At 49.7% G+C, this 25,996-nt stretch overlaps 2 protein-coding genes across 3 annotated transcripts; one reads left to right on the forward strand and one right to left on the reverse strand.

The window, feature by feature from the left end:
* Positions 1-205: 205 nt before the first annotated feature.
* On the reverse strand, positions 206-10,080 carry ANKRD54 (ankyrin repeat domain 54). Its single transcript, XM_037881266.2, has 8 exons — positions 9,802-10,080; positions 8,315-8,362; positions 5,903-6,001; positions 5,589-5,660; positions 4,578-4,625; positions 4,340-4,464; positions 3,320-3,427; positions 206-1,991 (listed from the first exon to the last, which is right to left on the reverse strand). The coding sequence occupies exons 1-8, from the start codon at positions 10,046-10,048 to the stop codon at positions 1,917-1,919; spliced, it is 822 nt and encodes a 273-aa protein (XP_037737194.1). The 5' UTR covers positions 10,049-10,080; the 3' UTR covers positions 206-1,916.
* Positions 10,081-10,417: 337 nt separating this feature from the next.
* On the forward strand, positions 10,418-24,923 carry EIF3L (eukaryotic translation initiation factor 3 subunit L). 2 transcript variants are annotated; one of them, XM_037881274.2, is made up of 13 exons: positions 10,418-10,766; positions 11,034-11,073; positions 11,951-12,161; positions 12,807-12,886; positions 13,980-14,041; positions 16,115-16,184; positions 17,074-17,147; positions 18,204-18,375; positions 19,170-19,324; positions 20,475-20,645; positions 21,869-22,366; positions 23,604-23,684; positions 24,673-24,923. In XM_037881274.2, the coding sequence occupies exons 1-13, from the start codon at positions 10,734-10,736 to the stop codon at positions 24,709-24,711; spliced, it is 1,686 nt and encodes a 561-aa protein (XP_037737202.1). In that variant the 5' UTR covers positions 10,418-10,733; the 3' UTR covers positions 24,712-24,923. The 2 variants fall into 2 exon arrangements, with proteins under 2 accessions (XP_037737202.1, XP_037737207.1); XM_037881279.2 differs by lacking the exons at positions 10,418-10,766; positions 11,034-11,073; positions 12,807-12,886 and having other exon boundaries at positions 12,083-12,161.
* Positions 24,924-25,996: the final 1,073 nt, after the last annotated feature.

Genomic DNA, 25,996 nt, shown 5'->3' on the forward strand with positions numbered 1-25,996 from the left:
ATGGGACTGAAGATCAGAAGGTGAATCAGCAGCAGGGTCCAAGGGTCTGCAAAGAGGCCAGCGTTTGTGCTCAAGGCAACTCGACATTATCTTTAATTCAAGCACTGCTTTTTAAGAGAAGTTGTTACCGAGTCAGTGTCAGGCCCCAGGCACAGGAGATAGAGGGAGACAGGTGAGTCCTGAGACGAAAGAACTGGTGGAGGACTTCAAAAAAGCTGACAGTATTTTAATGAATGTAAAATGTAGGAGTTCAGATTGTCATCTACCCCCTTTGTGTCTCTTTTAGCCAGCATGTTGGAACAACGTCTTAATAGTCACAGTGACAGCTCCAATAAAATCAGAACACAGAGTCAGTCCCAAACTTCCCTCCCCAGAAGAGCATACATACGGCTCTAAGCTGCATGCATCAGGGTGAAATCCAAGCTTTGGATACATGCGTCTAGTCAGTCTCATCTCAGACAAGGGATGCACCTGTTACTAAACAGCGTCCGATCCTGTTGTCCTCCGGGTCTAAAAAACCACCACAGAATGTTCATGATTCAGGGGAAGTACTGGTTGCTCTTGAGAATCAGTACCTTAAACAGAATCCACCCAGCTCTTATTAATGACCACACCCCAATTGACGGCAAAGAACATCTGTTCTGTGGCAACTCCCTGCATCCTTTCCATGCTCCCCATTTCAGGCCTCTTGTGGGCATCACAATTCATCCAGCACATTGAATTTATTTAAAATCCCTTCCCCTCAAATGAATTTAGCGCTGGTAAAATGTGTCCGATTGATAGGCCTTCAGATTGGCATTTATTTTAGCCCCAGGATTAGTGATACCACATGGGCAGCAACAATGTAACTTTGCCCCCACCCTAGCAACATGGTTCAGGTCTAAGTTACATGTCAGCCACGTTGAGGTGGAAAGATGAGCTGTTCTAATGGCTCAAATCAAGGCCTGATCTCCTGGCTGAGACTGCTAAAAAAAAGGAAAGATTGAAGTTAGCCATGGTGCTGTCTTGTGGGACATAGATATCTGTCCTCCTAGAACTGGACTAGGAGTGGGTGAGTGTCACCCAACTCTGTAACTGGGCAGCCATAATCTGGTAAGAACTTTATCTATCTATATATTTTTAACAAACCCATTGCTGTGGTCTCTGAGCACAAAGTTTTAGTGATTCCTTGAGGTGGGATCACATTGGAAGCAGCAACCTTGTGGTGAAAAGCTTTGTATCCCAGTCCCACAGACAGGCTCTTTCCCTTTTGACAGCAGGCCCCTGTGGGAGTTGAGGATGAAGGCCCAGGCTCTGATGATGATTATTTTTTTCCTCGTTCCACCTACTCCAACCAATGCTCCGTGAGCTCTGCTGAATTTCTTTCTTCATTTCCTGTGAGTGCAGGAAGTCAGAGTCTTCCACCATCTGAACAAGCCTACTCATCCTGTGCAACTAGATACTGTGACCATGTCCAATGGCGCCTAGTAAAGGCAGATCTGTACACAAAGGCATGTTGGAGAGCTGTCGTTGCCTGAGTGCACCTGGGTGTGGCTGGTGACCAGGCACACACTGGTGAGTGCCAACCACTCTGAGCTTGGGATGCTTTGAGGAAGGCTGAGTGTTCAAAAGAGGGACATGCCACACAAGGCCAGCACATTTGTTAAACCATCCGATCTAGAGCAGGATGATAAGGAAGAGGGGCCCTTTGCTCAAAGTCAGCTCCAGCATTCAATTGTCCTCCTAGGCGCCTCAGAAGGAGGCGCCGATGGCAGCACCGGAGGGGATAGTCTGAGAGTTGAGCGCTATGCTGGGGAGGGTCCAGCAGAAACAGGGTATCTGGTAGTGGCAGCAATGTTTATAATCTAGGCGATGCGCTCCAGCTGCCTCTCCCCTGGGGCCTCTCCTGTTGACCAGGGGAATGATCTGAAAGCCCGTTACCTCTTCTCTATCTTCTGCATCTGTAGACTGAGTGAGGTGAAGCTGGCCAGGAGGTCAGTGACCTCATCCACCTGCCGTAGAAACAACGCAGTTTGTTATCACAAGACAAGCAGGGGCTGCAAGGGAAGGAAGACTGAGCGTAATGTATCCAGTGATGAGCTGCCAAAATCTTAACAACCGGTTCCCTATAAAGTTCTGATTTAAGGGATGTGCCAAGAGATGGAGGGGGTGTAGTGGCAGGGAAGAGATTGCACAGAGGCAAAAGGGGCTCATTGCAGGGGGTGCAGTGGCAGGGAGGGAGTGGCACAAGGGAGAAGTGGGCAGGAGGGGGTTGTTGCAAGGGGCTGGCAGGCGGGGGTGTGTATGTGCCCAGGGCTGTTGCAGGGGCGTGAAGGTGGCAGGGAGGGGTTTGCACAAGGGAGGAGTGGGCAGGAGGGAGATGGCCGGCGGGGGCTCCCGAGGTTGATGCAGGGGTGAAGGTGACCGTGGCTGGCTGGGGGCGGGGGTTGCCGGGTGGAGGCTGCCCAGAGGCAAAAGTGGCAGGACAGGGTGGGTTGTTGGGGTGGAGGATGCACAGGGGAGAAGGTAGCTGGTCGGTGGGTGTTGGAGGGGGTGGCACTGGCTGGGGGAGGGGTGCCCGGGTTGCTCCCACATACACCATTCCGAAGGCCAGGGACTGGACCTGCCCACCCCCTGGCGCTCCGCAGGCCCATGTGGCTCCCTGCAGCCCGGCTAGGTATCTCGCAGGCGGCGTAGACACCCAGCTTCTCCGCCTGAAGAGCAGAGCGCAGCTGTGCCTTCTTCCCCATGCCGTGGGCCAAGCTGTGCTCCCCGCTGCCCCCGGGGCTCTCAGCAGCGGTGGCAGCTGAGGCTCTGCGAGAGGGGGGAGGGCGGGGGAGGGGCCGGGAGCTCGGGGAGCCGTAACAATTTTTAACAACCAGTTCTAAAACTGGTTCAAAATTTAACAACCGGTTCGCGCGAACCGGCTCCAGCTCACCACTGGATGTACCTCACCCTTGCCTGGAAGGGCCCACATGTGGAGATGAGTGGGGAAATGAAATCTTTTCAGCCCATCGGGGCTTTGACGTCTCTGCTGAGTCCGCCGTTAAGGGTACCCTGGGCATTGGCAATGCTTTTCGGGTTATGAATATCTACCCACCAGAACACAGACATTCTTCTCACTACCCACTCCCACCAAATGAGTTACTACAAAACCTAGCTACCGTGAATCTTTCCATCATTACGTGTGGGCTCGAATATGAACCAGTGACATGGAGGGGAACGTGTCTGTATCCTGGTCCCAGTCTTGGATGTTAGCCTACTGAAGCTGTCTATTCTCTCTTGGATGTATGGGTGAAGCCAGCAACGCAGTATGGGAGTCACTCTGGCTGCCTCTCACCTGCTCCTTAGTACTGGTCATCTGTAACCTGGAGCAGAGATCATCCAACTGCTCCCGCTGCTCGTGCTGCCCAAGGCGCTCCAGGTATTCCCGCAACATCTGGATAATCTGAAACAGGCAGTATGATGAGATGCAAGAGCAGGACAGCTGGAATCAGGGCAGGGCACTGGTGGTGCAAGGACAAAGGGACAGCCGCAGCAGGCAGGCTATTAGCAGTACTGCCACAAGCACAGTGTCACTTCTGAGGTCTGGGGTAGGCACCCACACAGGAGATCAGAGCCATGCTTCAAAGCAGCTGGACAGTGCTATTTGGAGAGGCGCAGTCCAGTGCGTCTCCAGAAGGAAGGCCACATATGAATCAGATGCTGAGTTTTTTCAGATGGGCTGGTCATTCAATCGATTCCTATCCATGGCTATTAGAACACTGTGGTGAGTCCAAAGTCCTCAAAGGGCCAGCCTCACATCCAGTGGTTCCCTGGGTAAAAAATTCTTGTTGCTTTCTCCCCCTCAGGTCTGCGTTACCCAAATCTCCTCCCTTTCCTCTCCTCTGTTTCCTGACTTGTGAAACTGGACAGGTGGGGTTCAGGGCCTTCCAGCCAGTGCTCCAGGAAAGTGCACAGCTGTTCCTATTAGTCAACTAGCCTTGCCTAATGCTTGCACTGGGAGAACATAAGGGGATTTCTAAGGGGTCCCTCCTATAGCCAGACATCTCCATTTCGTAGTTCTCACTAGCTGCCACTCAGTGCATTCTACGGCCCACAAGCCCTGGAGAGATCCTGCAACAATTCCAAGTGGTGTTTAGGGAGATACTCTCCAGAGGCAGAGAGAGGTGGGATGTCAGAGCCTGGGAGGAAGAAGGTCAGGAGTCCTGGAATTGCCAGCATGCTGGAGCAGCTGAGGTACTCAAATGAGGCACTTAAAGCAGTTACAAAACCCCATGTGTCCTTCAGAGTGCACCGAAGAAAGGCAGTGCTTGGAGAGCAGATGCACACAGCATCAGAGAGCATGAATGTTTCTCACCTGCTTCACTTCAAGGCGCACGGCCTCCAGGCTCTGAGAGAGCCCCTCCTGCAGGATGTTCAGCTTGGACTTGGCGAGGTGCAGAGGAGTCCTCCCGGCTCGATCCAAGGCATCGACTCTGGCTCCTGAAAGGTGCACATGCATGGGGGAGAGAGAGGTTGATTAAAAGCAGCGGTGGCCCTGGGGGAAGGTCAAAGAGATGGTGGTGGCATTATAATTTGTAAAGAGGAAGTGTTACCTCCGCGCAGCAGCAGCGTGATGACAGGAACATGGTTCGTGCAGGCAGCTGGGAAGGGAAAACATGAGACGCACAACTCAGAGTAGAGCTACAGTCCAGGGAAGGGGATCCTGCTCACGTACTAAGCCCCCTGGGCACCACAGCACAGGCAACCAGATCCCTAGGGGGTTCTTTATCAGAGGGTAGGGCAGCACTCCCCTTTGAAGCCTGCTCAATGATCAGCGCTTACAGCAGGGGTGGGAAAACTTTTTGGCCTGAGGGCCGTATCGGGTTTCAGAAATTGTATGGAGGGCCGGTTAGAGGAGGCTGTGCCTCCTCAAACAGCCAGGCGTGGCCCAGCCCCTGCCCCCTATCCGCCCCGGAACCCCCACCCATGAGTGCCCCCCGCTGCCCCATCCAACCCCTCCTCCTTCCTGACTGACCCCCCGGGACCGCTGCCCCCATTCAACCCCCCCATTCCCCATCCTCTGACCGCCCCAACCCCTATCCACCCCCCCCCAAACTTCCCTGCCCTCTATCCAACGCCCCCTTACCGTGATGTCTGGAGCACTGGTGGCTGGCAGTGCTACAGCTGTGCCGCCCGGCCAGAGCCAGCCACAGCGGCGCAGTGAGCTGAGGCTGTGGGGAAGGGGGGACAGCAGGGGAGGGGCCGGGGCCGGATGCGGGCCAGGAGCTGGGCAGGAGGGGCCCGTGGGCTGGATGCGGCCCACAGGCCGTAGTTTGCCCACCTCTGGGTTACAGCCTCTGCCAGCAAGCTGGATAGTCTCTGAAACAGGCCTCTTGTTTCTCAGGGCCAGCAGGAGGAAAGAGATGTACTTCCCTCAGCTCTGACCCTTAAGCTGCCTTCAATTAAAGAACAAATCTGGTGGAACCCAAAGAGTCCAGGACAGGGGTTGATTGCCATAATACAGAGGAAGAAAGAAAGGAAGGAAACTAATGGGGATCGTCACAACTCTGGGAACAAAGATCATCAGGTTACAGAAGCCCTGATTTCAAGCTCCTGGCACTTACCCAAGTGTAATGCAGTGTTCCCCAGTCCATCTCTCTGGTTCGGGTCTGCCCCATGGTCCAAAAGCAACTGCACTAGAAACAATTAAATGGACCCATTTCAGTCTCTTCCCTTTGCCCAGCAGGTCTAAGAGGGAAGAGCCAGCCTTGGCCACACTGAATGGTATAGGGGATCTTGAGAGGCAGCACATGTGCATGCCAGGGATTGTAGGGGAAGTGCTGCTTTTAGCAAGGTGCACAATTAAAGAAACACACAGATTCCTCCAACACCCCTCCCTCAAGGAAACTGGATCATGAAATAATCCCTTCCCACTCACCAATGCGATCATTGCCATTGCAGGAGGCAAAGTGCAGGGCCGTACGGCCTTTGTCATCTGCAGCACAGGGGTCAACCCCATCTTCTAAGAGTTGCTGCACTGACATCGCAGAGAAAGAGAGAAGGAGAGACCGTGTTAATTGGGAGGGAAAGCTGATCAGTAGAGCAGCTATGAGAGAGACAACCAGATGAGTGCTAGAGCCCAAATATGGGAATGAGAGAGACTGATGATGGAAAGGGATCCCCTTGTCCCACTTTACTTGTTCCTCTCTACTCCCATCCATCCAACTACCTCTTCAACCCCAATGGAAGGGAGACCCTGGTGCAACTTGGACTGCCTCCATTCCTCAACAGAGAAGGAAATATTTCTTTATGTGGAGAATGAGTAACAAGTACAACTCACAGTCATGGGATATTATTGGTGCAAACAGAATTCATAGATTCCAAGGCCCAAAGGGACTACTGTAGTCATCTAGTCTGACCTCCTGTATAATACAGGCTGTAGAGCATATCCTTTTTTTAAAAAATCCATCCTTGATTTAAAAATGGTCAGTGATGGAGAATCCACCATGACCCTTGGTAAATTGTTCCAGTGGTTAATTACCCTCACTGTTAAATAAAGACATCTTATTTCCAGTCTGAATTTGTCTAGCTTCCACCCACTGGATTATGTTATGCCTTTATGTGCTAGAGTGAAGAGCCCATTATCAAACATTTGTTCCACATGTAGATACTTATGGACTGTAATCAAATCACTGCTTAACCTTCTCTTTGTTAAACGCTCAATTTTGAGCTCTTTGAATCTATCACTGTAAAGCAACTTTTCTAATCCCTTAAGCAGTCTTCTGGCTCTTCTTCAACAAGGTCAGTGACCATTGTATGACTGAGAGTAGCAGTGACATGAGCAAGGTTAAGATTACAAGAGTTATCAATTCTCATTCTTTGGGGGTATAAATTAATCCCCAGCTCAGCTCAGAAAGAAGCTCCCCCCATGGTTATTCAATTACGGGACTTTAAGTCTTGCTCTGAAACATTCATTACTGGCCAGTGTTGGAAGCAGGACACGGGAATGATTCAGCTATTGGTCTGTTCTGGTATGGCAGTTCTGATGTTACCTTCCTCCTGGTTCTAGGGTTGGAACCATTATTACAACTGGGCTTCCTTCCCCTACCCCTCCTGGATTATTTCTAAGCATGGTGGGGGAAAATGGAAGTAACACCTGAAAAGATGACTGTGCCCTTAGGATAGGTGCAATTCTGCTTTCTTAGCCAGGGGATAAGGAGAAAGACTGACAGGCCAACTACAGGAAACATTAATGTAAAGTCCAACCTAATCACCTCCCAAAACCAGGAGGAAACAATTTAACCTTTCCTATTCTGACAATGTTTTGAGATGAGTGAAGATTCGGTATGATGACAGAAATGGTCAAAGATTATTTCCATGCTGATGAGTAACTGATTCAATAGCAATCACTTCACTGGCATGACAAGCTATAAAACACTGCAAGATTTAATACACAAGGGACCTGCATATAGATTTAGAACATGTTTTGCAACTATAATATAGTGGGACACATGGGTTTTAATACAAAAGGGTCATACTGTACAAGTCATTTCTGACCCAGTACCTCAAGCCGAGACATGTTCTATAGCGCTCTGCATCAATAGATTGCAAAACCCTTCACAAAAATGAGCAAGTGTCATCTCCCTGCCTTACAGATGGGAAAAGGGGCACAGAAAAGCTCAGTGACTTGCCTAAGTCATAGAGTGAGTCAATACTCAATATTGTTTCTTTGTTCTCCCCCATCTGTCTGTATCCACAGGTTGTCTCTTGTCTTTTACTTAGATTGTAAACTCTTTTTGGGCAGGGATCATCTTTTTGTTCTGTATACAGCACCTAGCACAATGGGGTCCTGGTCTGTGACTGGGATGCCTAGGTGATATGGTCATACAAATAACAGTAGCAGAGGCAGGAACAGAATCTGCATTGCCCGAGTCTTGTTCTCCTACCTGGTGTGCCATGCTGGCTGACAACAGACTGGGCCTGTTTGTGCAACGGTCACTTGTCTTTCTTTCAAAAAGAGCTTTGCTCTCCTGCCACTCTGCAGCAGGACATGTTACTATTGTTGATACCTGGGCTGAAGTCTCTGTCACATATGTAATAAAAATGCAATGCCAGTCTGTCTTAAGGCACTCTGCAACAACTAACGCTATGAAGTGGAGAGGGTAGAAATGCTAGATTGAACTTTACACCCAGCCCAGTCCTAGCAGAACAAAACTATTTTTGCATGTGCAATGTCTGAACGGCTGGTTCTACAAACCACCTGCATTTCCCTTTCCTCCCCTACAATGCCAATTGCAAAACTGCCCTTCCAGGGAAAGGTTCTGAGTAGACCTGGCTGGTGCAGGCTCACCTGTTTCTAAGTCGTTAGCATTGGCGGATTCTCTCAATCTTTTCAGAGCTGCGGAGAAGAGAAAGGGTTACTGCAAAGAGCATAGAGAACAGGGGTAGTTCCATTATTAAAACCCTCCCTTCAGGACAAGTCCCAAATTCAGGAGCTAAACAACACTGGAAGGATTGGCTTGTCCCTAGAGGAAGGGATATATGAGATCAAAGCCCCAGGAAGCAGGAGACTTCATACTTTTCTTCCAAAGGTGGTCGTTAGGCCTTTCCTGCCAGACAGCACTTCCCAAGGAAGCCTCTTTATGTAGTGTAACACTGACAGACCATGGCCCTTGGGATCAAACCTGAGACCTCTGGAACTAGATGCATGAGCCTCTACTGCATGAGCTAAAAGCCATATGGCTGTTCGCAAAGGCTGTAGAACAGACTCATTAACCTCTCTCTCTATAAGTGATCTCGGTGCCACTAGATGGGACAGAACACCACACCCAGGAGGTGTGTGGGTTACAGCAGCTCAAATTTGAAAGCGAATGAGAACCTTTTCCCAACTCCCCCATGCAGTTAATCTTAGATTCAGCCATCTCCTCTCTACTCCACCAACAAAGGGTGTATGTATTCTAATAAAACATCTTTATTGGCATGGTAGATTATACAAGGGCTTCCACCTAGACTCGGAGAACTTGGCTATGTGTCTGTACCTGGTTACCCATCTCATGTCCCATTGCCAGCACTGACTCAGCATCAGGTTGCTGCACAATGTCACGCTATTCCTACCATCTTTTTTTCTTCCCAAAGCATTTCAGAGTGTTTCTTCCTTATGTATTAATGGACAATATTGTGCTCCTTTGTAGCAGCAGAGTGGGAAATGGCTCTTGATGGGGTTTGACTGGCAGCAACTGAGTGACCTGTATTCCTTTTGGTGGTTCCCATCTTGTGCACCAGAATAAGTCTTTGCGCTTGCAAAGGGCACACTGTAAACGAAATGTACGCCAGCACGTCTGTCAGAGCCTGCAGCCAGCTTGACCCAACAGTTTGGCAGAGTCTTAGTTCTGAAGCCTAGTGATATGACTTATGTGATGACTTATGCTAGCCATTTCATTGCTAATCAATTGTTTAGAGCTACTCGATGTACTGTGAATGGACTCTCATTAGAACGTATGAGAGGACAGACCGGGGCCTGACTGGGGGAAGAGCACCACCATTTATTGTTTTCCAATCAGACATCTGGGCTTCAGGGGGCCAGGGCAGGGGGCCAGGCTGGAGCAGAGTCCTACATTGCATTTCCTCCTCCCCTGCACCAGCTGGACCCGGCAAGTCCCCTCCAACCGAGGGGAAGAGGTCACGGAGTGGGGCCCCCCGCTTCTCCCCCTGGCCCGGGACGGGAGGACAGGGGACCCTCTCCTGGCGCTCGAGCCTCATGCCAGCAGAGGGCTGCGCCCGGGGGCCCCTCCCCTGCGGGGATTGTGCCCGTCTCCCCGCCCCGCGCTCGCCCCTCACCGTGGATCTCTTTGCCCGTGGGCCCCAGGGCGCGGTGCAGCCGGGCGGCCCTGCGCTGGCGGCGGGCGGGGATCTTGCCCGCCGGCGGGTCGCGCTGCCACAGGACGTGCAGGTAGCCGAGCGAGGCGGGGCCCGGGGCCTCCGGGGGGCCTCGCAGCGCGGCCCCGAACTCCGCCAGCGCGAACCCGCCCCCCGGGGGCCCCGGCTCCTCGTCCGAGGCCGCCGCGGCCGCCCCAGCGACGTCCATCCCTGCCGCCCCCGCGCGGCCTTCCGAGGGCCGGGCCCAGGCGCGCGGACAGAGGGCGGGGAGAACCTAGTAACTATAGTAACGAGGGCGGGGAGTCAGAAGCGTGACTGCCTTCCCCAATCACAGAATCCGGCACCACGCAGCCAATCGGGGACGGGGGCGGACGGGGGGAAGCCCCGGGGACGGAAATGAATGACAGGCCAGTGCTTCATCCGACTCTCCAGGCAGCAGCCAATGAGACGAAGCCTGAGGATGACAGATCGGTATTTCACCCAATGAAAGATCTAGGCCATCCGACCCCCCCCGCAGGCAATCCGAGAAGGGGCGCTGCCAGAGGAGTAAATAAGGCTTTATTTGGGTTTGGAAAGAGCAATGGGGATGGGGGAGGGGCAACTCCCCAAGCACTCCCCCCCTCCCCGCGCCCGCTCCCCCCAACCTGCCTCGTCACCCCCAGCAACGCCCCCGGCGGCCCCGTCAGACCCACCCGCCCGCTCGGCTCTGGCCGAACGCTCTGTAGCCACGCCCTAAGCCCGCCCCTCCCGAGCGCTGCCTGAGCCCCGCCCCGCCCCCGCCCCGCCTCTTCCGGGTCTCTGCAGCAAGCGGCCGCGTTCCCGGCCGGAGCCTTTTTGCTGCCGCGCTGCCCGTCGCCGCCGCGTGCCGACCCTCCCTCCCCGCCGCTCGCGCCATGGCCTACCCGGCCGAGGACTACGACACCGAGGTACCCGGCCAGCCGCGGCTCCAGGGAGCCCGCATGGCGGCGCGGCCGGGCAGCGCGGAGCGGCCGGGCGGGGCCTGACTCACGGCCAGAATCTGGCTGAGGGGCTCGGGGAAGGGCCTGCCCCCCCCCTCCCAACCAAGGGCGGGGCGGGGAAGGGCCTGGCTTCCCCTCCTGACCCGGGCCCGCGGTGGGGGGGGAAGAGGGTCCGTTGTGGGTCTGAGCTCCCCGTGGTGACACCCCCCTTTCTGTGTCTCGTTCGCCCCGCAGGACACCTACGCGTACCAGGGTGACTATGACATGCACACAGGTGAGTCCTGCTGCCCGGCCGAGCCAGGGTGCCCGCGCATTGCTCTGCCCTTGCCCTCGCAGGGGGATGCCCCAGTTCCCAGCCCCCCCACCAGGGGTCCCTGACCGCCCGCAAGCCCCTGAGCTAGAACTGGCACATGGGGGACATTCATGTCACTCCCCAACGGGGCGGCGTGGGGAGGGATCTCATCCCCGACCACTCTACCTTCCCCTTAGTGGTTTCCCTGCACTTTTGTGTGTGAGTAGTTGGTCAGAGACCTGGCATGGCTCTAAGTCAGTGGCTCTCAACCTTTCCAGACTACCTCTCCCCCTTTCAGGAGTCTGATTTGTCTTGCGTTCCCCCAAGTTACACCTCATGTAAAAACTACTTGCCTACAAAATCAGATTAAAAATACAGAAGCGTCACAGCATATTATTGCTGAAAAATTGCTCACTGTCTCATTTTTACCATACAAATATAAAATAATCAATTAGAATGTAAATATTGTACTTACATTTCAGTGTATAGTATATGCAGCAGTATAATCAAGTCATTCTATGAAATTTTACTTTGTACTGACTTTGCTAGTGCTTTTTACGTAGCCTGTTGTAAAATTAGGCAAATATCTAGGTGAGTTGATGTACCCCCTGGAAGACCTCTGGTTGAGAACCACTGCTCTAAGAGGTGGGAATTCCCAGGGAAGGACCCTGACCAAGCAAGACACTTTCTGAAATGTTACTCAGCTCTGTTTTGCTGTCTTGGTACTGGAGGTGTCTTCATCTCAACTTGTGGCCAGCTGGTTTGGATCCCAGATACAGCCTGGTTGTGCTGTCTCTGGGCATCTTTCCGAGTGGAGCTATGCTCCTAAATCATGTGCTGGATCACTGCTCTTCCACAGGAGACCCCAAACAGGATCTAGCCTATGAACGCCAATATGAGCAACAGACCTACCAGGTGATCCCTGAAGTGATCAAAAACTTCATCCAGTATTTTCATAAAACTGTTTCGGATCTGATTGACCAGAAGGTGTATGAGCTTCAGGCTAGCCGTGTCTCCAGTGATGTCATTGACCAGAAGGTGTATGAGATCCAAGATATCTATGAAAACAGGTACAAACCTATCCCTCCCAGGGTGGGAATTGCTGTTGTAACTGGTCCTGTGGGGTTTTTGTTGTTTTTATTAAAGGGCGCTCCAGTCAGTTGCTTTGATCCAAATTTGGACTTTATTTAAAATGTGGACTGGGGGTAGATTTGGATGTCTGAGAAGGAAGAGATCCTTTCACTTCTAGAGAGCTGGTTTGTCCCAAACCCAGGTTAGTAGTGATTGAAATTCATATCAAATGAGTCTCAATCCGGTTTCTAATGTGCATATCACAAAAAAGTACCCTCATTGGTGCTTACTAGCTCACTTGCTGATAACAGCAACACCTGCCAAGGGTCAAAGAGGCCATGGAGTGTCTGACTCTTTTCTAGAGATGGTCCCTCCAGCTCATGACTAAGTCACACTGGCACAGGTGGTGTGTGAGACAAGCTTGCATTACTTCTCTGTGTTAAGGATAAAAGAGGACTTCAGTTTCCAGATCTATTGAACTGGTTTCTCTCATGTATAATAGACTCCTTTAGAAATCTGTGTGTGGAAATAGCTTTGATCTAACAAGGCATATCTTCAGGACTGGAAATCTTTAACTCCATCCCTCTTTCACTGATGAATGAATAGTTTAACTTGCAATTCCCTCTGCATGCGTTTTTTCACAGCTGGACCAAACTGACTGAAAGGTTCTTTAAGAACACCCCCTGGCCAGAGGCTGAGGCAATTGCACCTCAAGTTGGAAACGGTAGGTATTTTGTTTTTTGGAGGAAAGAGAAGCAAACTGCTTTACTTTGGAAAGAGATCAGCTGATGTCTCTGTCCTGTTCCTTCCTGTTACACATCTACCCATTAGTCGTAACTGACCCCTTTGGCACTCTGAGAGCAGACAGACCAAGAATTGAATGAGATCTAGAGATCAAAGTTTCTCCCCTAAGAGTAGTCCTTCTGGCTATCGGAGCAAAAATTGCATGGGAGGAGTGCAGTCTGATCCTTCTGGTCAAGGCAGACACTGGATTTTGTCCAGCACTTTTTCCATTTTTCTCCTTCCCCACTCTGTGTGGCTGAGAGTCCACTCAGTTCAGAAGCAAGCTTTCTAAGCATCATATTGAGAAGTGGAAGTGCTATAAATGTGGTAAAATGTCAAGGGAGCTGTAAGTATCTTCTATGCAAAGAAAGCAATCTCATTCTTTTCTGTTGGAGCCTCCCCTGCTGATTTGGCAGCTGGGCCCCAATATATCTTCACATTGTGCCGTGGCATAGATGCTGTCTTTGCTGCTTCTGTCTGTTTTCTCTCTCCTTCTGTCTCTTCTTTTTTCCTCTTATTTTGTTCTTTGCTTTCTGTTTATTTAGTTTTGTCCCCTTCCCTCCCAACACACCAGATTTCATGCTCCTCAAGATGAAGGTTGGCCGTTGCTGGTGTTTGGTAGGGCTGAGACATATGCTTTGGAGCTGAATTCTGTGGTGAGAGCTTCCCAATCTGAATGCTGTTCCTGTGGCCACCTGTTTCAGGAACTGCCAAAGAAGAATGATGGCAAAGTGGGCTTCAGAGAATTGTACACTGCTTTATCCACAACAGCACATCTATCATTGGCAATGGGAGTGAATCCAAAGCCATGCCGCTTTCCCTATGCTCTCTGCTCCTTTCCTCTGTCCAGTGTCCCCAAGGTTGGGAAACAAGTTCTTAAATGTTTTCCCTACTCAAGCCCCATAGGGGGGCCCTCTTGCTCCCCTTTCCCTTATTGCAGCATGGGGAAGACTCCCAGTGTACCTGAAACGTCTGGCTATGTTGACCACTTGGCAAAATGTCTTGCAAATATCTAGTTCTGCCATCTCTTCCAGATGCTGTCTTCCTGATTCTGTACAAGGAGCTCTACTACAGACACATCTACGCCAAAGTCAGTGTGAGTATTTGCCTATATGGTCCTGCTAATTACATGCAGGCTTCCCTATGGCTGTTCTGTAAAACTTGCCCTTTCCTCCCTCTGGACCACATTGTCTGTGATTCAGATAACTCCTGCAGAACAAATTTGTTCACACTTCTGATATGCTGCCATGAGGTCCTGATTGGATCTTGAGAAATTTGCGCAGGCTTATGGTTGGTAATGCCTCGTTTGAGTTCTGACATTTTAACACTTGATCTTCCATCCACTGCCAAGGCTCGTAATCTGGCTCTATTTCTTGCTAGTGATTACTAGCACAAAGTTCATAATAATTGGTTCACATAAGAAGGCAAGGTCTTTGAGAAGTCTATGATATAAATTAGGTAATGCCTCCTTGGAGCAGGGGCAGTCTTTTTGTTCTGTTTGTGCAGTACCTAGCACAGTGAGGCCCTGGCCATGACTGGGGCTTCTAGGTGCTATGGTCATACAAATAAAAAATAACTACAAATGCCACCTGATTATTGTGGTGGGTGAATTAAGTAGAGAAGAGACAACCGAAAACAATTGGATTCTCTCCTTGACAGAGCTGTAATTCCAAGAGAAGTGTAGCTTGTTTTGTGGCTTTTTATTTAACTTTTACAATTGTCGGATGGATGTAGGAAGCAGTGGAGTGGAGACTGGTGGTGGGGTCCTAGACTAAAAATGAGACTGATGTGCAAGAAATTGCAGCCTACCAGCATAGAGAGGTGTAGTGTGAAAGAGGGTTCTGAATGCCTAGTGGAGAAGGAAGATTGGGCAAAGTAAATGGTTCAAGGGGTGGAAACAGGAGGAAGAAGAGAGCTGAGATGTAGGCAGGAATGAAGCTAATTGGAGACTTGAAATGAATGCCAGAATAGGAAGACGGTCAGTTTATGGTTCAGAGAGTGTAGAAGAGGGAGAAGATCTAGCTGCACTGTTTGAGTAGATTTAGAGAGGGGAGAAGCAGGGAGATTAGGAAAGAGATGTTGCATTAGCGTGAGACATGATCCAGGGATTTACTAGTAGGAATAGATTGGGCAGGGGAGTAGATTTTACAGGTGTAGTAGCACAGTGATTCTCAAACTATGGCCTGTGGAGTTCTTAAAAATGAAATACTGAGGGACTGGGGTGTTGGGAAGGGGGTGCTTCCCTGACACGTTTGCTCATTTTATAAAGTGGTCAATAATGAAACACTTGAACTACTGTGAAGAGGAAGAATTGACAGGATTTGTGAAGGAAGGAGGACAGAGCTCTTTAAGATAATCTGAAGATCTTAAGTCTGGGTCGGGGTGGCCAACTGTGGCTCCAGAGCCACATGCGACTCTTCAGAAGTTAATATGCAGCTCCTTGTATAGGCACCGACTCCGGGGCTGGAGCTACAGGTGTCAACTTTCCAATGTGTGGTCACTGCTCAACCTCTGGCTCTGCCACAGGCCCTCCCCGCCCTCTCCCCTGTGCCTGCAGTGCCCTCGCTCTTCTCTCGTGCACGCCATGAAACAGCTGATCAGGAGGTGTGGGGAGGGAGGGGTAAGCGCTGATCAGCGGGGCTGCCGATGCGTGGGAGGCGCTGGGAGTGGGGTGGGGGAGCTGATGGGGGGTGGGGGTGACTGTTGATCTATTACTGTGGCTCTTTGGCAATGTACATTGGTAAATTCTGGCTCCTTCTCAGGCTCAGGTTGGCCACCCCTGGTATGGGTGGTGATAGGAGGATGTTTAGGAGGAAAGGGGAGAAGTTCCATTTGTGAGATGTTTAGTTTGGGAAAGCAGCAGGACCTCTGAAAGGAGTTCATTGCACATGAACAGTCAGACTGATTCTACTTGATAACCATAGTGTGCACTCATGGTCTGGTGGGGGGGTGTATGATGATGATTGGCCTGGTTGATTATAAAGACTTTGGCAGCTCAATCGTCAGTGAAAGAGTGTCTCAGCTACTCTAGAGTGTGACTGCACAAAAGGCATGAGGATAGCCCTGAACCCATTCCTGCCACGCTTGAGAGGCCCTGCGCAGTTAGCAGATAAGTGAAGCTAAGAAGACTATACTGACTTCCGCACTCTCTCTTCCCTTTTCATTACAGGGTGGCCCCTCTCTGGAGCAGAGATTTGAGTCTTATTACAACTACTGCAATCTCTTCAACTACATTCTGAGTGAGTCACTATGATCCACTTACTGGTGTGTGAATTTCTGGGGGGAGGGGGCGAGGAAGAACAGAAGCATGCTTGTTTATGGATTATAGAGGAAAGAATCCCATGGTCTTACCCAAGGAAAGAAATTGTTGAATTGATAGCACTTCACATTCATCCATCTGAAAACACACCAATTCCAAATCCCTCCACTAATCTGAACTGCTCTGAGCAAAAGGAGAGAATCAGCCTTCTTTAGGTCTGCAAACGGTAGGTGTGTTATTGGAGGTGTCTTCTCCTTTTGCACTGGGGTGGGGGTGGAGCTGTGAGCAAATGGAGAGAAAGATAGATGTTTCTGTACCTTTTCAGGTTGGAGACCCATTATTCGAAGTCACATTTTGTGATCCCCTTGCACTTATTACTCTCTAGTAAATGTATCAATAACAATGCTATGCCTATTTATCCATTTTGGTTAGAGAGGCTGATAGAGAATACTTAACCTTGAAGGGGAATAGTCGGGTGGGAGGAAAGGGGGAAGTGAGATTTTCTTTGATTTAGATTGTATTAAGTTTTCAGTGCCTCACAACCCCCTGATTGACCCCTGTCTTCCTTGTGGGGGTCAGAACCCACCAGTTGAGAAATACTGCTGTAGAGTATTTAGTAATCAGACTTGAAAAGCTGGCCTTTTAAGTCAAGAAGCCCTTGCTGTGTTTTCCTCAAATGAGGAGGCAGTGGGTGCGACCAGAGCTATTGCATCATCTCTCTATTGGGGACCTCACTCAATGGGAAAATTCTGCTGTCTCCACCCTTGAAGGGGAAGGTTACAGTGATGCCCATATTTTCCCCTACAGCTTCATGTCACTGTCATCCTACCCCTTGATTGTGGGTGAAAGCTTGTGTTTTTCTCCTACAGATGCTGATGGCCCTGCTCCTCTGGAACTACCCAACCAGTGGCTGTGGGATATCATTGATGAATTCATCTACCAGGTACATGGCCTGCTGCTGGGGCTTCTGGTAGCATAAGTGCTTAAGGCTGTTCAGTTCTCCATCATTCCCCCTTCCATTCCTTGTGATTCCTGTAGCTGAGATCTCCCAACATGCAGAGTATCCAAGGGGGTACTCGGATTTGAGGTCCATAGGAAGTAAAGACCTTAACCTTTTCTCTAATTATAACAATTCCTTCACGTTATTGGAGGATATTTGGGGAACTGTGGCATTTTACCCATATTTCCATTTCAAGTTCCTGCATCCTGGCCTGTTTCTGTAAAGTGCATCTTCCCTGTCCCCAGCTCTCCCACATCTAAATGATGGGAAGCTGCCTGGCTAAAATCATCTAGAGTTACAAAGCACTTATTAGAATGTTTGTCCACCCTAGCTGACCAGTGCAGGATTGTTTTCTATATATTTTTTTCCACCTTCAAATATCTCATTTGATGGTGCCTGTACCACTTCTATTTGGAATAATCTCCAAGTCCAAACATACAGAGCAATATAACTAGCCCACAGTCTGAGATCTTGCTGTCAGGAAACATTTCCTGATACCAGCTGAAATATCCCTTATTTTCCCCTTCCATCAGTCCACCCTCCCAGATCTTAAATTACTTTTGTCTCTCTGAATTCCCTTCTGTTTGATGTCTTGGTGTGAAGATGTCTGGCACTGATCACACTATTCCAGGTGTTATCTTGTCAAGTGCATATGGAGATGGACTGTCATCTCCTTGCTGTGTGATACGATGCCTCTGTGTGAGCCACTTTCTCGCTGCCACTTCAGTCATGTCTAACTGTCAGTCCTTCACCCACCCCTTGGGTCCTTAGTGATGCTGCTTTGTAGGTTTTCCCTCATGCTGAGTATCTGCGTCACATTAGTCTTGGCCTAGGTGCATTACGTTTGTACAACTTGTCCTCTTGACCTGCCAAGTAATAACGCAGATTAAGTTGGTGTTGGGACCTGTGGCTTCCTGTACTTCAGTCATATGATAGAACCATAAGGCTGGTGTTTAGATGAGCATTTCTGTGCTAGCTTCTTATCTGCGTGTCCCATAGTTCCAGTCGTTCAGCCAGTACCGCTGCAAAACAGCCAAGAAGTCTGAAGAAGAAATTGATTTCCTTCGGTCAAACCCCAAGATCTGGAATGTCCACAGTGTCCTCAATGTGCTGCACTCCCTGGTGGACAAGTCCAACATCAACCGACAGCTAGAGGTCTACACCAGTGGAGGTGAGGGGTCAGGGTTCCCGAGTATGCAGTCCTGGCCAAGAGGAGTGATCAAAGGGAAAGGGAGATTAGGAATGGGATGCAAAGTCTTTCTCCTTGAAGTTACTGGTTCTAGTCTGGGGTGGAAGTGACTGGGGACTGTTCTGCGAAATGAGTTGAGGTGTCTCAATCGTATTTACCAAAAACCCAACCCATCACAAGTGACAGTAGTTGGCAGCCTCAGCTTGGAGGCCTATGAGTGAGTGGGCCTGAGATATAACTCCCTTCTCGTCCAAATGCATGTGGTAGGTTGGTGTATGCTTACACTGCTGCTGTCTGTGCTGAGGAGAGAAGGCTTCAAACTCCAATGCTGTCGGTCCTGCACTTCTCACCTGCACCAAACTCATTCTAAAAATAGGTAAAAGCAGGCAATGAGTAGTTGCTGTCAGGACTTTTCAAGTTGAGCTGTCTGTGCCCCAAGTAAAGCTCTGAGAATGCAGATGTACCATTAGAGTGCTGTTCTTTGCTGCATGGATGAGATTGCAACGTTTTAAAGATTGGGACAAATCCTTGTTTAATGCCCTTTGACTTCCTATTGGTTTAATTGGCAGTTGAACTAAACCCTTAATTCTGGCAAGTGTTACCATGGAAAGGGATAATTATTTGAGGTTGATTGGGAAACAGTTTGGGAGGAGTGCTGAAGGCTGCATCTCCTGACTTACCCACCCCTCTGATGTCCAGGGGGCCGAGGTAGTTGAGTTGTGGGGAGAGAGCCCATTTTCCCCCTGTAGAAAGTGTGACACTTCCTCTCTTTCCAGGTGATCCTGAGAGCGTGGCTGGAGAGTACGGTCGTCACTCCCTCTATAAGATGTTGGGCTACTTCAGTCTTGTGGGGCTACTGCGCCTCCATTCACTGCTGGGGGATTACTACCAAGCCATCAAGGTTCTGGAGAACATTGAGCTCAACAAGAAGGTAATAAGCCACAGCTCTTAAATGCTCCCTTGTGGATTTAAAATGCCTTTATTTGAAAGGGCAGCAAATGCTATCTAAAGGTGTGGGGCCCCCGATCATCACAATGAACTGCCCAACTATGGAGCTATTCTTTCCTGCTCTGAATGTCAGGTGGGGGTGTCGACTTCCACCCTCACATGGGGCTGTAATCACAGCGTAATGTAACACTTAATGCAAATCCTCCACACATAGCTGTCCCCTGATGGCCGTTGTGGCTGTTCTAGCCTGTATACGTGTTCTTGGGGGTGTGCTTTCTGGGGTACTGGGTGCAATTCCATGCTGAGGGGAATGTTGATTGAAGTATCATATGCTAAAGTGATGTTGCTGTGCTAGTTAGCTGGACTAGATAGTGTCCTTTAACAGTATGGCACCCTGGTCCTGTCTTGGTTAGCAGGTGCTTCCCTTATCCCCAGCCCTGCTGGTACCAACCATTCTACCCCACATATCTAATGCTTATTCTAGGACCATGGACCCCCTGTGATAATTGTGATTGATGCAGTCCAGCTGCAACATCAGGGTGGTCACTGGACTGGTCTGGAGCTCTGCATGTTATCCATCTGTGTGCTTGTACTGCGGGGGTGGAATGGGCTACTTAAACCGCTTGCTGTGGAGGGACTGCAAACACCCTGCAATGTATGGAATTTTATCAACTGAGCCTGAGGCCTATTACTGGTGGGAAGGCATGGGATGTGTTTAGTGTGAGACACAGGTAAAACTAGCATGTATGGGATGAAATGAAGATAAATTTTAGGCTGAATATTGTGGGAGGAATACCCAACAGTGGTGTCTGTTAGCCTGTAATAATCTGTCATGGGAAGGAGAGAACTTTTAAACACTAGCCTGGACAAGAAGAGATGAACATAGTGCTGGCAACCATCCTCCATTGCCAGGGAGATGGAAATGATCTGTTAGACCATCCAGTCTGCTATGATAGCTTTCTCACTTCCCTGTACAGGAAACAGAGGGCAGCAAGTCAACCCCCTCCTTTCTCTGTGGTAGGACTGGTTTGGAGACTGATGGAGATGGGCTCCCTGAAGGAAAGAGGTGCTAAAGGTTGTTGTGGGAGATGTCTTTTCTAACTTTACATGTTTGTGTCTCTCTTCCTCTCCAGAGCATGTATTCCCGGGTGCCAGAGTGCCAGGTCACCACCTATTACTACGTGGGCTTTGCATACCTTATGATGCGGCGTTACCAGGATGCCATCCGTGTCTTTGCCAACATCCTCCTTTACATCCAGAGGACAAAGAGCATGTTCCAGAGGACTACCTACAAGTATGAAATGGTAAGGGGAGCGAGGACCGTGCACTATCCTTCTCTTACAATCTTTGACCTTTCTGCTGCTGTTGATAACTTCCTCCATAACCTTCTGTCCGCCCTTGGCTTGTGTGGTAATGTTCTCTCAGCATCTCCTTGGGTGAGTCGTCATCCTTCCCAGTCCCACAGAGTTTGATCCATAGCCCCTCCTTCTCCCTCTACATCCTATTTCTGGGCAACCATATCCACTTACATATTTTCAGTGCCATCTTCTTGCTGACAGTTCACCAGTCTATCTCCGTTCCAAGACCTGTTTCTCTCCATCCAGTCTTGCATTTCGGCCTGTGTCACTGACTGTTAGAACCAAGCACCTCACTTTCGTCTTAATTTCTTCTCTCCTGTTCTTTCACGGTTGACAACACCAGGTTCTGTATCCTGATGGATCATTTGACTCCTCACATGTCCAGATCCTACTGTTTCTGATTCCATGACACTTCAAAGATTTGGCTTTTCCTTTCTAGCCAAAGAGCTAACCCCGTCCTCCCCACAGCCTGACTCCCCTTTCAGCTACTGCAGTCACGTCCTTGCTGGCCTCCTTGATACACACATCCCCCACTATGCGCATTCAGAATGTGACCGCTAAAATCGTCGTCCTTGCGTATTGATCTAAACTTGTCCCCTGGCTCTCTGTTCCACCCACCATCGGTTTTTAAATATGTCCTCCCCTTCAAGGCACTTTACAACTCTGCCTACGTTTATGTATCTGACCTTATCTTTTATCACATCATTCCTGCCCCCTCTGCTTTGCCACTGGTGCCAGGCTTGCTGTCCTAGTTGTCTGCTTCTTCCATAACCATCTCCAAGGTGCCCCTTTCTCCTGCTACACCTCAGTTCTGGTCTGCCAAGCCAATACCAACTCCTCCTTCAAGCCCCCTCCTTTAGACTCTGCTTTTCCACAGTGCCTACAACAACTAAGTGAATGGTAGGTATTGAAAGGGAGATCTTTGTACCACCAATAGATGCATGTGTCTAAACTGATTAACCAGGTGAGCATTAGCAGCATTTCTGTAACTCATGTCTTAACTCATGCCTTCCCCCTCCTATTTACCCACGCTCACCACATGGTGTCCCAGATTATAAATGCTTTGGGGAAAGGGCATGTCTCTGTACTGTGTGGCACCGAGCTCTCTCCTGGGCTCTGTAAAATAACAGTGGAGGGATGGCTTCTAATGACTGTCTTCTCTATCTCAGATTAACAAGCAGAATGAGCAGATGCATGCCCTTCTGGCCATTGCTCTCACCATGTACCCCATGCGAATAGATGAGAGCATCCACCTGCAGCTGAGGGAAAAGTATGGGGACAAGATGCTGCGCATGCAGAAGGGTGACCCACAGGTGTATGAGGAGCTCTTCAGCTATGCCTGCCCCAAATTCCTCTCCCCTGTGGTCCCCAACTATGACAATGTGCATCCCAACTACCACAAGGAGCCCTTCCTGCAGCAGCTGAAGGTATTTGCAGATGAGGTGCAGCAGCAGGCCCAGCTGTCCACCATCCGCAGCTTCCTGAAGCTCTACACCACTATGCCTGTGGCCAAGCTGGCTGGCTTCTTGGACCTCACGGAGCAGGAGTTTCGCATCCAGCTGCTGGTCTTCAAACACAAGATGAAGAACCTGGTCTGGACCAGCGGCATCTCAGCCCTGGATGGGGAGTTCCAGTCAGCCTCCGAGGTTGACTTCTATATTGACAAGGTCAGTCTCTCTCATTCCCTTTCCCTCTGCCTCAGGCATGAAAAACCATGATCAGAAATTCATGCCAATCTCTGGGGTACGTGCCTTCTCTCCTCATTTCATATTCTTAATTGGGAACTCATCCCCAGACGTGGTTCAAAGTGCTGCTGTGAAGCCAGAATCCTGCTGTTCAACAGCATCATTAATGGAGAAGTGGTAATGCCAGGAGCATGTGTCTGGGCAGGCTCTTTGCCAACCTTTAGGCCTGTGCCACTAGAAACACATCAGACCTATTGGCCTGAGTAAACAGGCCCCAAATACTCCTCTCCATGTCACTGATCCTGGGCAGGAAATGTTTCAATAATAGCACAAGACTTCAATTTAAATGCAATGTCTAGCATTGTCAGCTTTTAGCACCTCCCCTGCCCATCTCATTTCCCCACCATGTGGGAGTCTTGCTTGGCCATGCTGCTGCTAAAGCCTTTAGTGCTAAAGCCTTCACCTCTGCCCACCCTCAGCTCTTAGCTAGCGCCTGCTCTGCTGGAAATCCAGACCCAAAGAATGATCAGACTCCAGCCTGTCCCTGAAGGTCAAGGCCAGCAGGTGCGCACAGGGAGGAGAAAAGAGTCCTTCCTGCTTAGTGAGGGCCTCCAGGTACATTGCCACTTGACTCTTCAGAGAAGGTCTCTGCCCCCCCCACACCTGAATCATGTCAGGGAGCCTGGTGGATAGAAAGGATTGCCGCTTCTAGCCTCTTGGACCTTGAGGTAGTCTGCTTCCTGCAAGGCCTGGTTCTTGCTTTGCCTGCCCCACCCACCCAAACCAAGTGGAACTGCCATTGACTCCCTAGCATTGTAGAAACATTAGCAGAAGCCCTGCTCCTTTGCTGCTGCTAGAGGGAGGCAGAGAGTGAACCAGACCTTGCAGGGGAAAGCTACCGTGAAAGGCCCAAAAGCTGGGATGGGGAGCCTCCACCATCAAATTGGTCATCAGGGCTGAATGGAGACAAGGCCACAGGAAGTTAAAACATTGTGGACTTGGATTCCATTTGCAAGAGTAAACAAGAGCCTACCCCAAAAGAAAAATTTAAATTAGAGTGCTGTGGCTTAATTGTGGGCTCTATCTATTGACTAGTGCAGCTGAGGGGTGTCTCTGACACTGATCTCAGGCCTCAGTGGGTCATTTCCCCCAGTAAGGCTGCTGTATACCCAAGAATTAACTCTGCTCCTTTCCTGATTGCTCCATATTCTCTTGGCAGGACATGATCCATATTGCAGACACAAAGGTTGCTCGGCGCTATGGGGACTTCTTCATCCGCCAGATCCACAAATTTGAGGAGGTGAGCTCTGGGTAACTAGGGCAGGGGACTCTGAATAATCCCTGATGGGGAGTCTGGGGAAGGTCTAGGACTAGTGGGAGAGATGCCTGTGTGGGTATGGGTGCTTCTGTGAGACCAGATCAAACAGCTGGAATGTTTCTATTCAGTGACTCACCAAAGCCATCGGGAAGGATTGCAGGAACCCTCCTTTGAGCCTAACAAAGCCTGTATTCTAAACAGCCAGCTGGTGACCTTTCGGGGAAGGATGTGCTTCTCTTTTGTGGCCCAGCATAACCACTGTCCTGGTTGCAAAATGGGAGCAGGGAGGGATTAGGTTAACTCATTTAGTGGTGCCAGCAGGGAGGGTAGGGTTAATCTGCTCTGTCTGGTGAAGAGACAACTTTAAGCTATTCCCTGGGGTATCTACCTGTGACGTGTTCTCCTCCCCCATCCTGATATGTTTTGCTGCCACCTTGTGGGGGCTCAGTTGTCCTTAGATGAGTCTAAAGGATTTCCATTAGTAACACCAGTGGGAATTCATTACGGCCACCATTCTATGTTGGGCAGAAGGGACCCTTCTGAAGGCCTTGGGACCCTGCTCCAGCAGCTTTATAGGATGCCCCCGCCCTTTCTTGCTGCTGGATGCTCAGCAAGGAGGAACACACTGTCTCTGCCCCATTCTTCCAGCAGGGGCCGCTGCAGGACCAGTCGTATCCAAGTGCTCACTGCAGAGAGAATGTAAATTGTCTGTGATAGAAGCAGGTCACCCCATTCCTTGCCCTATCGTTTACTGAAAAAACTTATACCCTCTGGTCCTGGATCTCCCCTGTTGTGGGGTGGGGAGGTTTTTACTATTTTTTCTCCTTACTGTGGACTACGCTTACTACTGCCTCAAGGCATTTGCACAGTTGAGTGTGGGAGTGTTTGGGAAGGTGCGCTTGTGAGAGCCCCAGCAGTGAGGGTTTTCCTGAACTCCCCTCTCTGTAACAGGCTGCTTCTTTTCTTCCAGCTGAATCGAACTCTGAAGAAGATGGGCCAGAGACCCTGAAACATCTGCTCATACTGTCACTGTCACCAGGCTGACCAGCAATGTGGAAGGGGAGGGGAAATTATTCTATTAGCTATGGGAGAGGGGAGTTGAGGATTGTGGCATTTCTGGAATCTCCTGTGGCACTGACATTTCTTTCTTTGCTAAGCAGGTTGCTCAGATCACACCACCAAACAAAGGACTGAGATCATCTAATAAACAATTAAAATCTCCCCTGTGTTTTCAGTATCAGATACAATAACTTCTTTTTGGGAGAAGGTGGTTGCGTTCTGGGGGCAGTTGCTACCAGTATGCTCTTTTTCAGTCTGTCTGGGTAACAAGGATGGGGAACAGACCGCTTTCTAAAACTCTATGGACATTGTGGACCCAGAAGACTGTTGGGTTGATTGACAGGCAGGGAGAATGCTAGCAGTCACACAATTGGGGGCTGGAGGAGGTTACAAACCAAACTGGTCATCCATTCTCTCTCATCTATTCCCCTCTTGAATTTAAACTGAGCTGCCAATGACTTTGTTAAAAAGTTGATCTTTTTTTGCTGCTTTGAGGTAAAAAGGCCTGACAGCTGGTTGAGGGTTTTTAAAGGAAGGGGATTCTGCTTATTTTTACCTCAGAAATATCAGGAATGTTAAGTCTGCTCTTCTGACCAGATCTGGTTTTGCTGGAGACTCAGTTGGTGGTCTTGCAGACAGTGTGTGGTGTGAGCACTCAAACCTTAATGGAAGGGCTAGGAGTGAGACTTCCTCTCTCCCAAACATTCACAGGGGTATGGGGAGGGATTTTGCTAATACCAATTGACAGTTTTACTTTGATTGAATCTTTTCTCAACGTTATGACCTGTGTCAGTTTCTCTAGTTCTCCAATCACCAGTGCATTCCCCCCCAGGCTAGACAAGACCTAAATTTCTGATGTGAAAAACCAGTAGAAAAGCAAATTTTTGTATAGAAACCTCTTGGGCATTATTTGAATGGGCTAATGAAGCAAAAAGGGGCCAGCCCCAATTTTTTTCTGCTTGCAGACAATCTTTAAATAGTTTTGAATGTCTGAGAGGAAGCAGCAAATGTGAGGGGAAGGCCTTTGAGTGATCAGACAGCATGTGCCATATATACCAGTTGTTAGTACCCATCCCTTTCAGCTGAGAGGGTCTTTAGAGTCAGGCTTTGGAGTTTCTCTCACTATTTTTTGTTTAATTAGTGTTCTGGAATAATTAGACTTCATTTTTGTGCCTTATAAGCATGTTGACCGAGTACTAGGCACTGTCCAAATATAAGCTGCACTTTCTGCACCA

Source organism: Chelonia mydas, chromosome 1 (assembly GCF_015237465.2).
Source record: "Chelonia mydas isolate rCheMyd1 chromosome 1, rCheMyd1.pri.v2, whole genome shotgun sequence".
In the NCBI taxonomy this organism is placed as follows: Eukaryota; Metazoa; Chordata; order Testudines; family Cheloniidae; genus Chelonia; species Chelonia mydas.

Coding starts and splice junctions, on each gene's coding strand:
- EIF3L (XM_037881274.2), top strand. CDS start 10,734: ATGGCCTACCCGGCCGAGGACTACGACACCGAG. Junction 10,767..11,033: donor CCGAGGACTACGACACCGAG/GTACCCGGCCAG, acceptor TTCGCCCCGCAG/GACACCTACGCGTACCAGGG. Junction 18,376..19,169: donor AGAGGTCTACACCAGTGGAG/GTGAGGGGTCAG, acceptor CTCTCTTTCCAG/GTGATCCTGAGAGCGTGGCT.
- ANKRD54 (XM_037881266.2), bottom strand. CDS start 10,048: ATGGACGTCGCTGGGGCGGCCGCGGCGGCCTCGGACGAGGAGCCGGGG. Junction 5,661..5,902: donor CAATGGCAATGATCGCATTG/GTGAGTGGGAAG, acceptor AATTGTTTCTAG/TGCAGTTGCTTTTGGACCAT. Junction 1,992..3,319: donor TGACCAGTACTAAGGAGCAG/GTGAGAGGCAGC, acceptor TTTCTACGGCAG/GTGGATGAGGTCACTGACCT.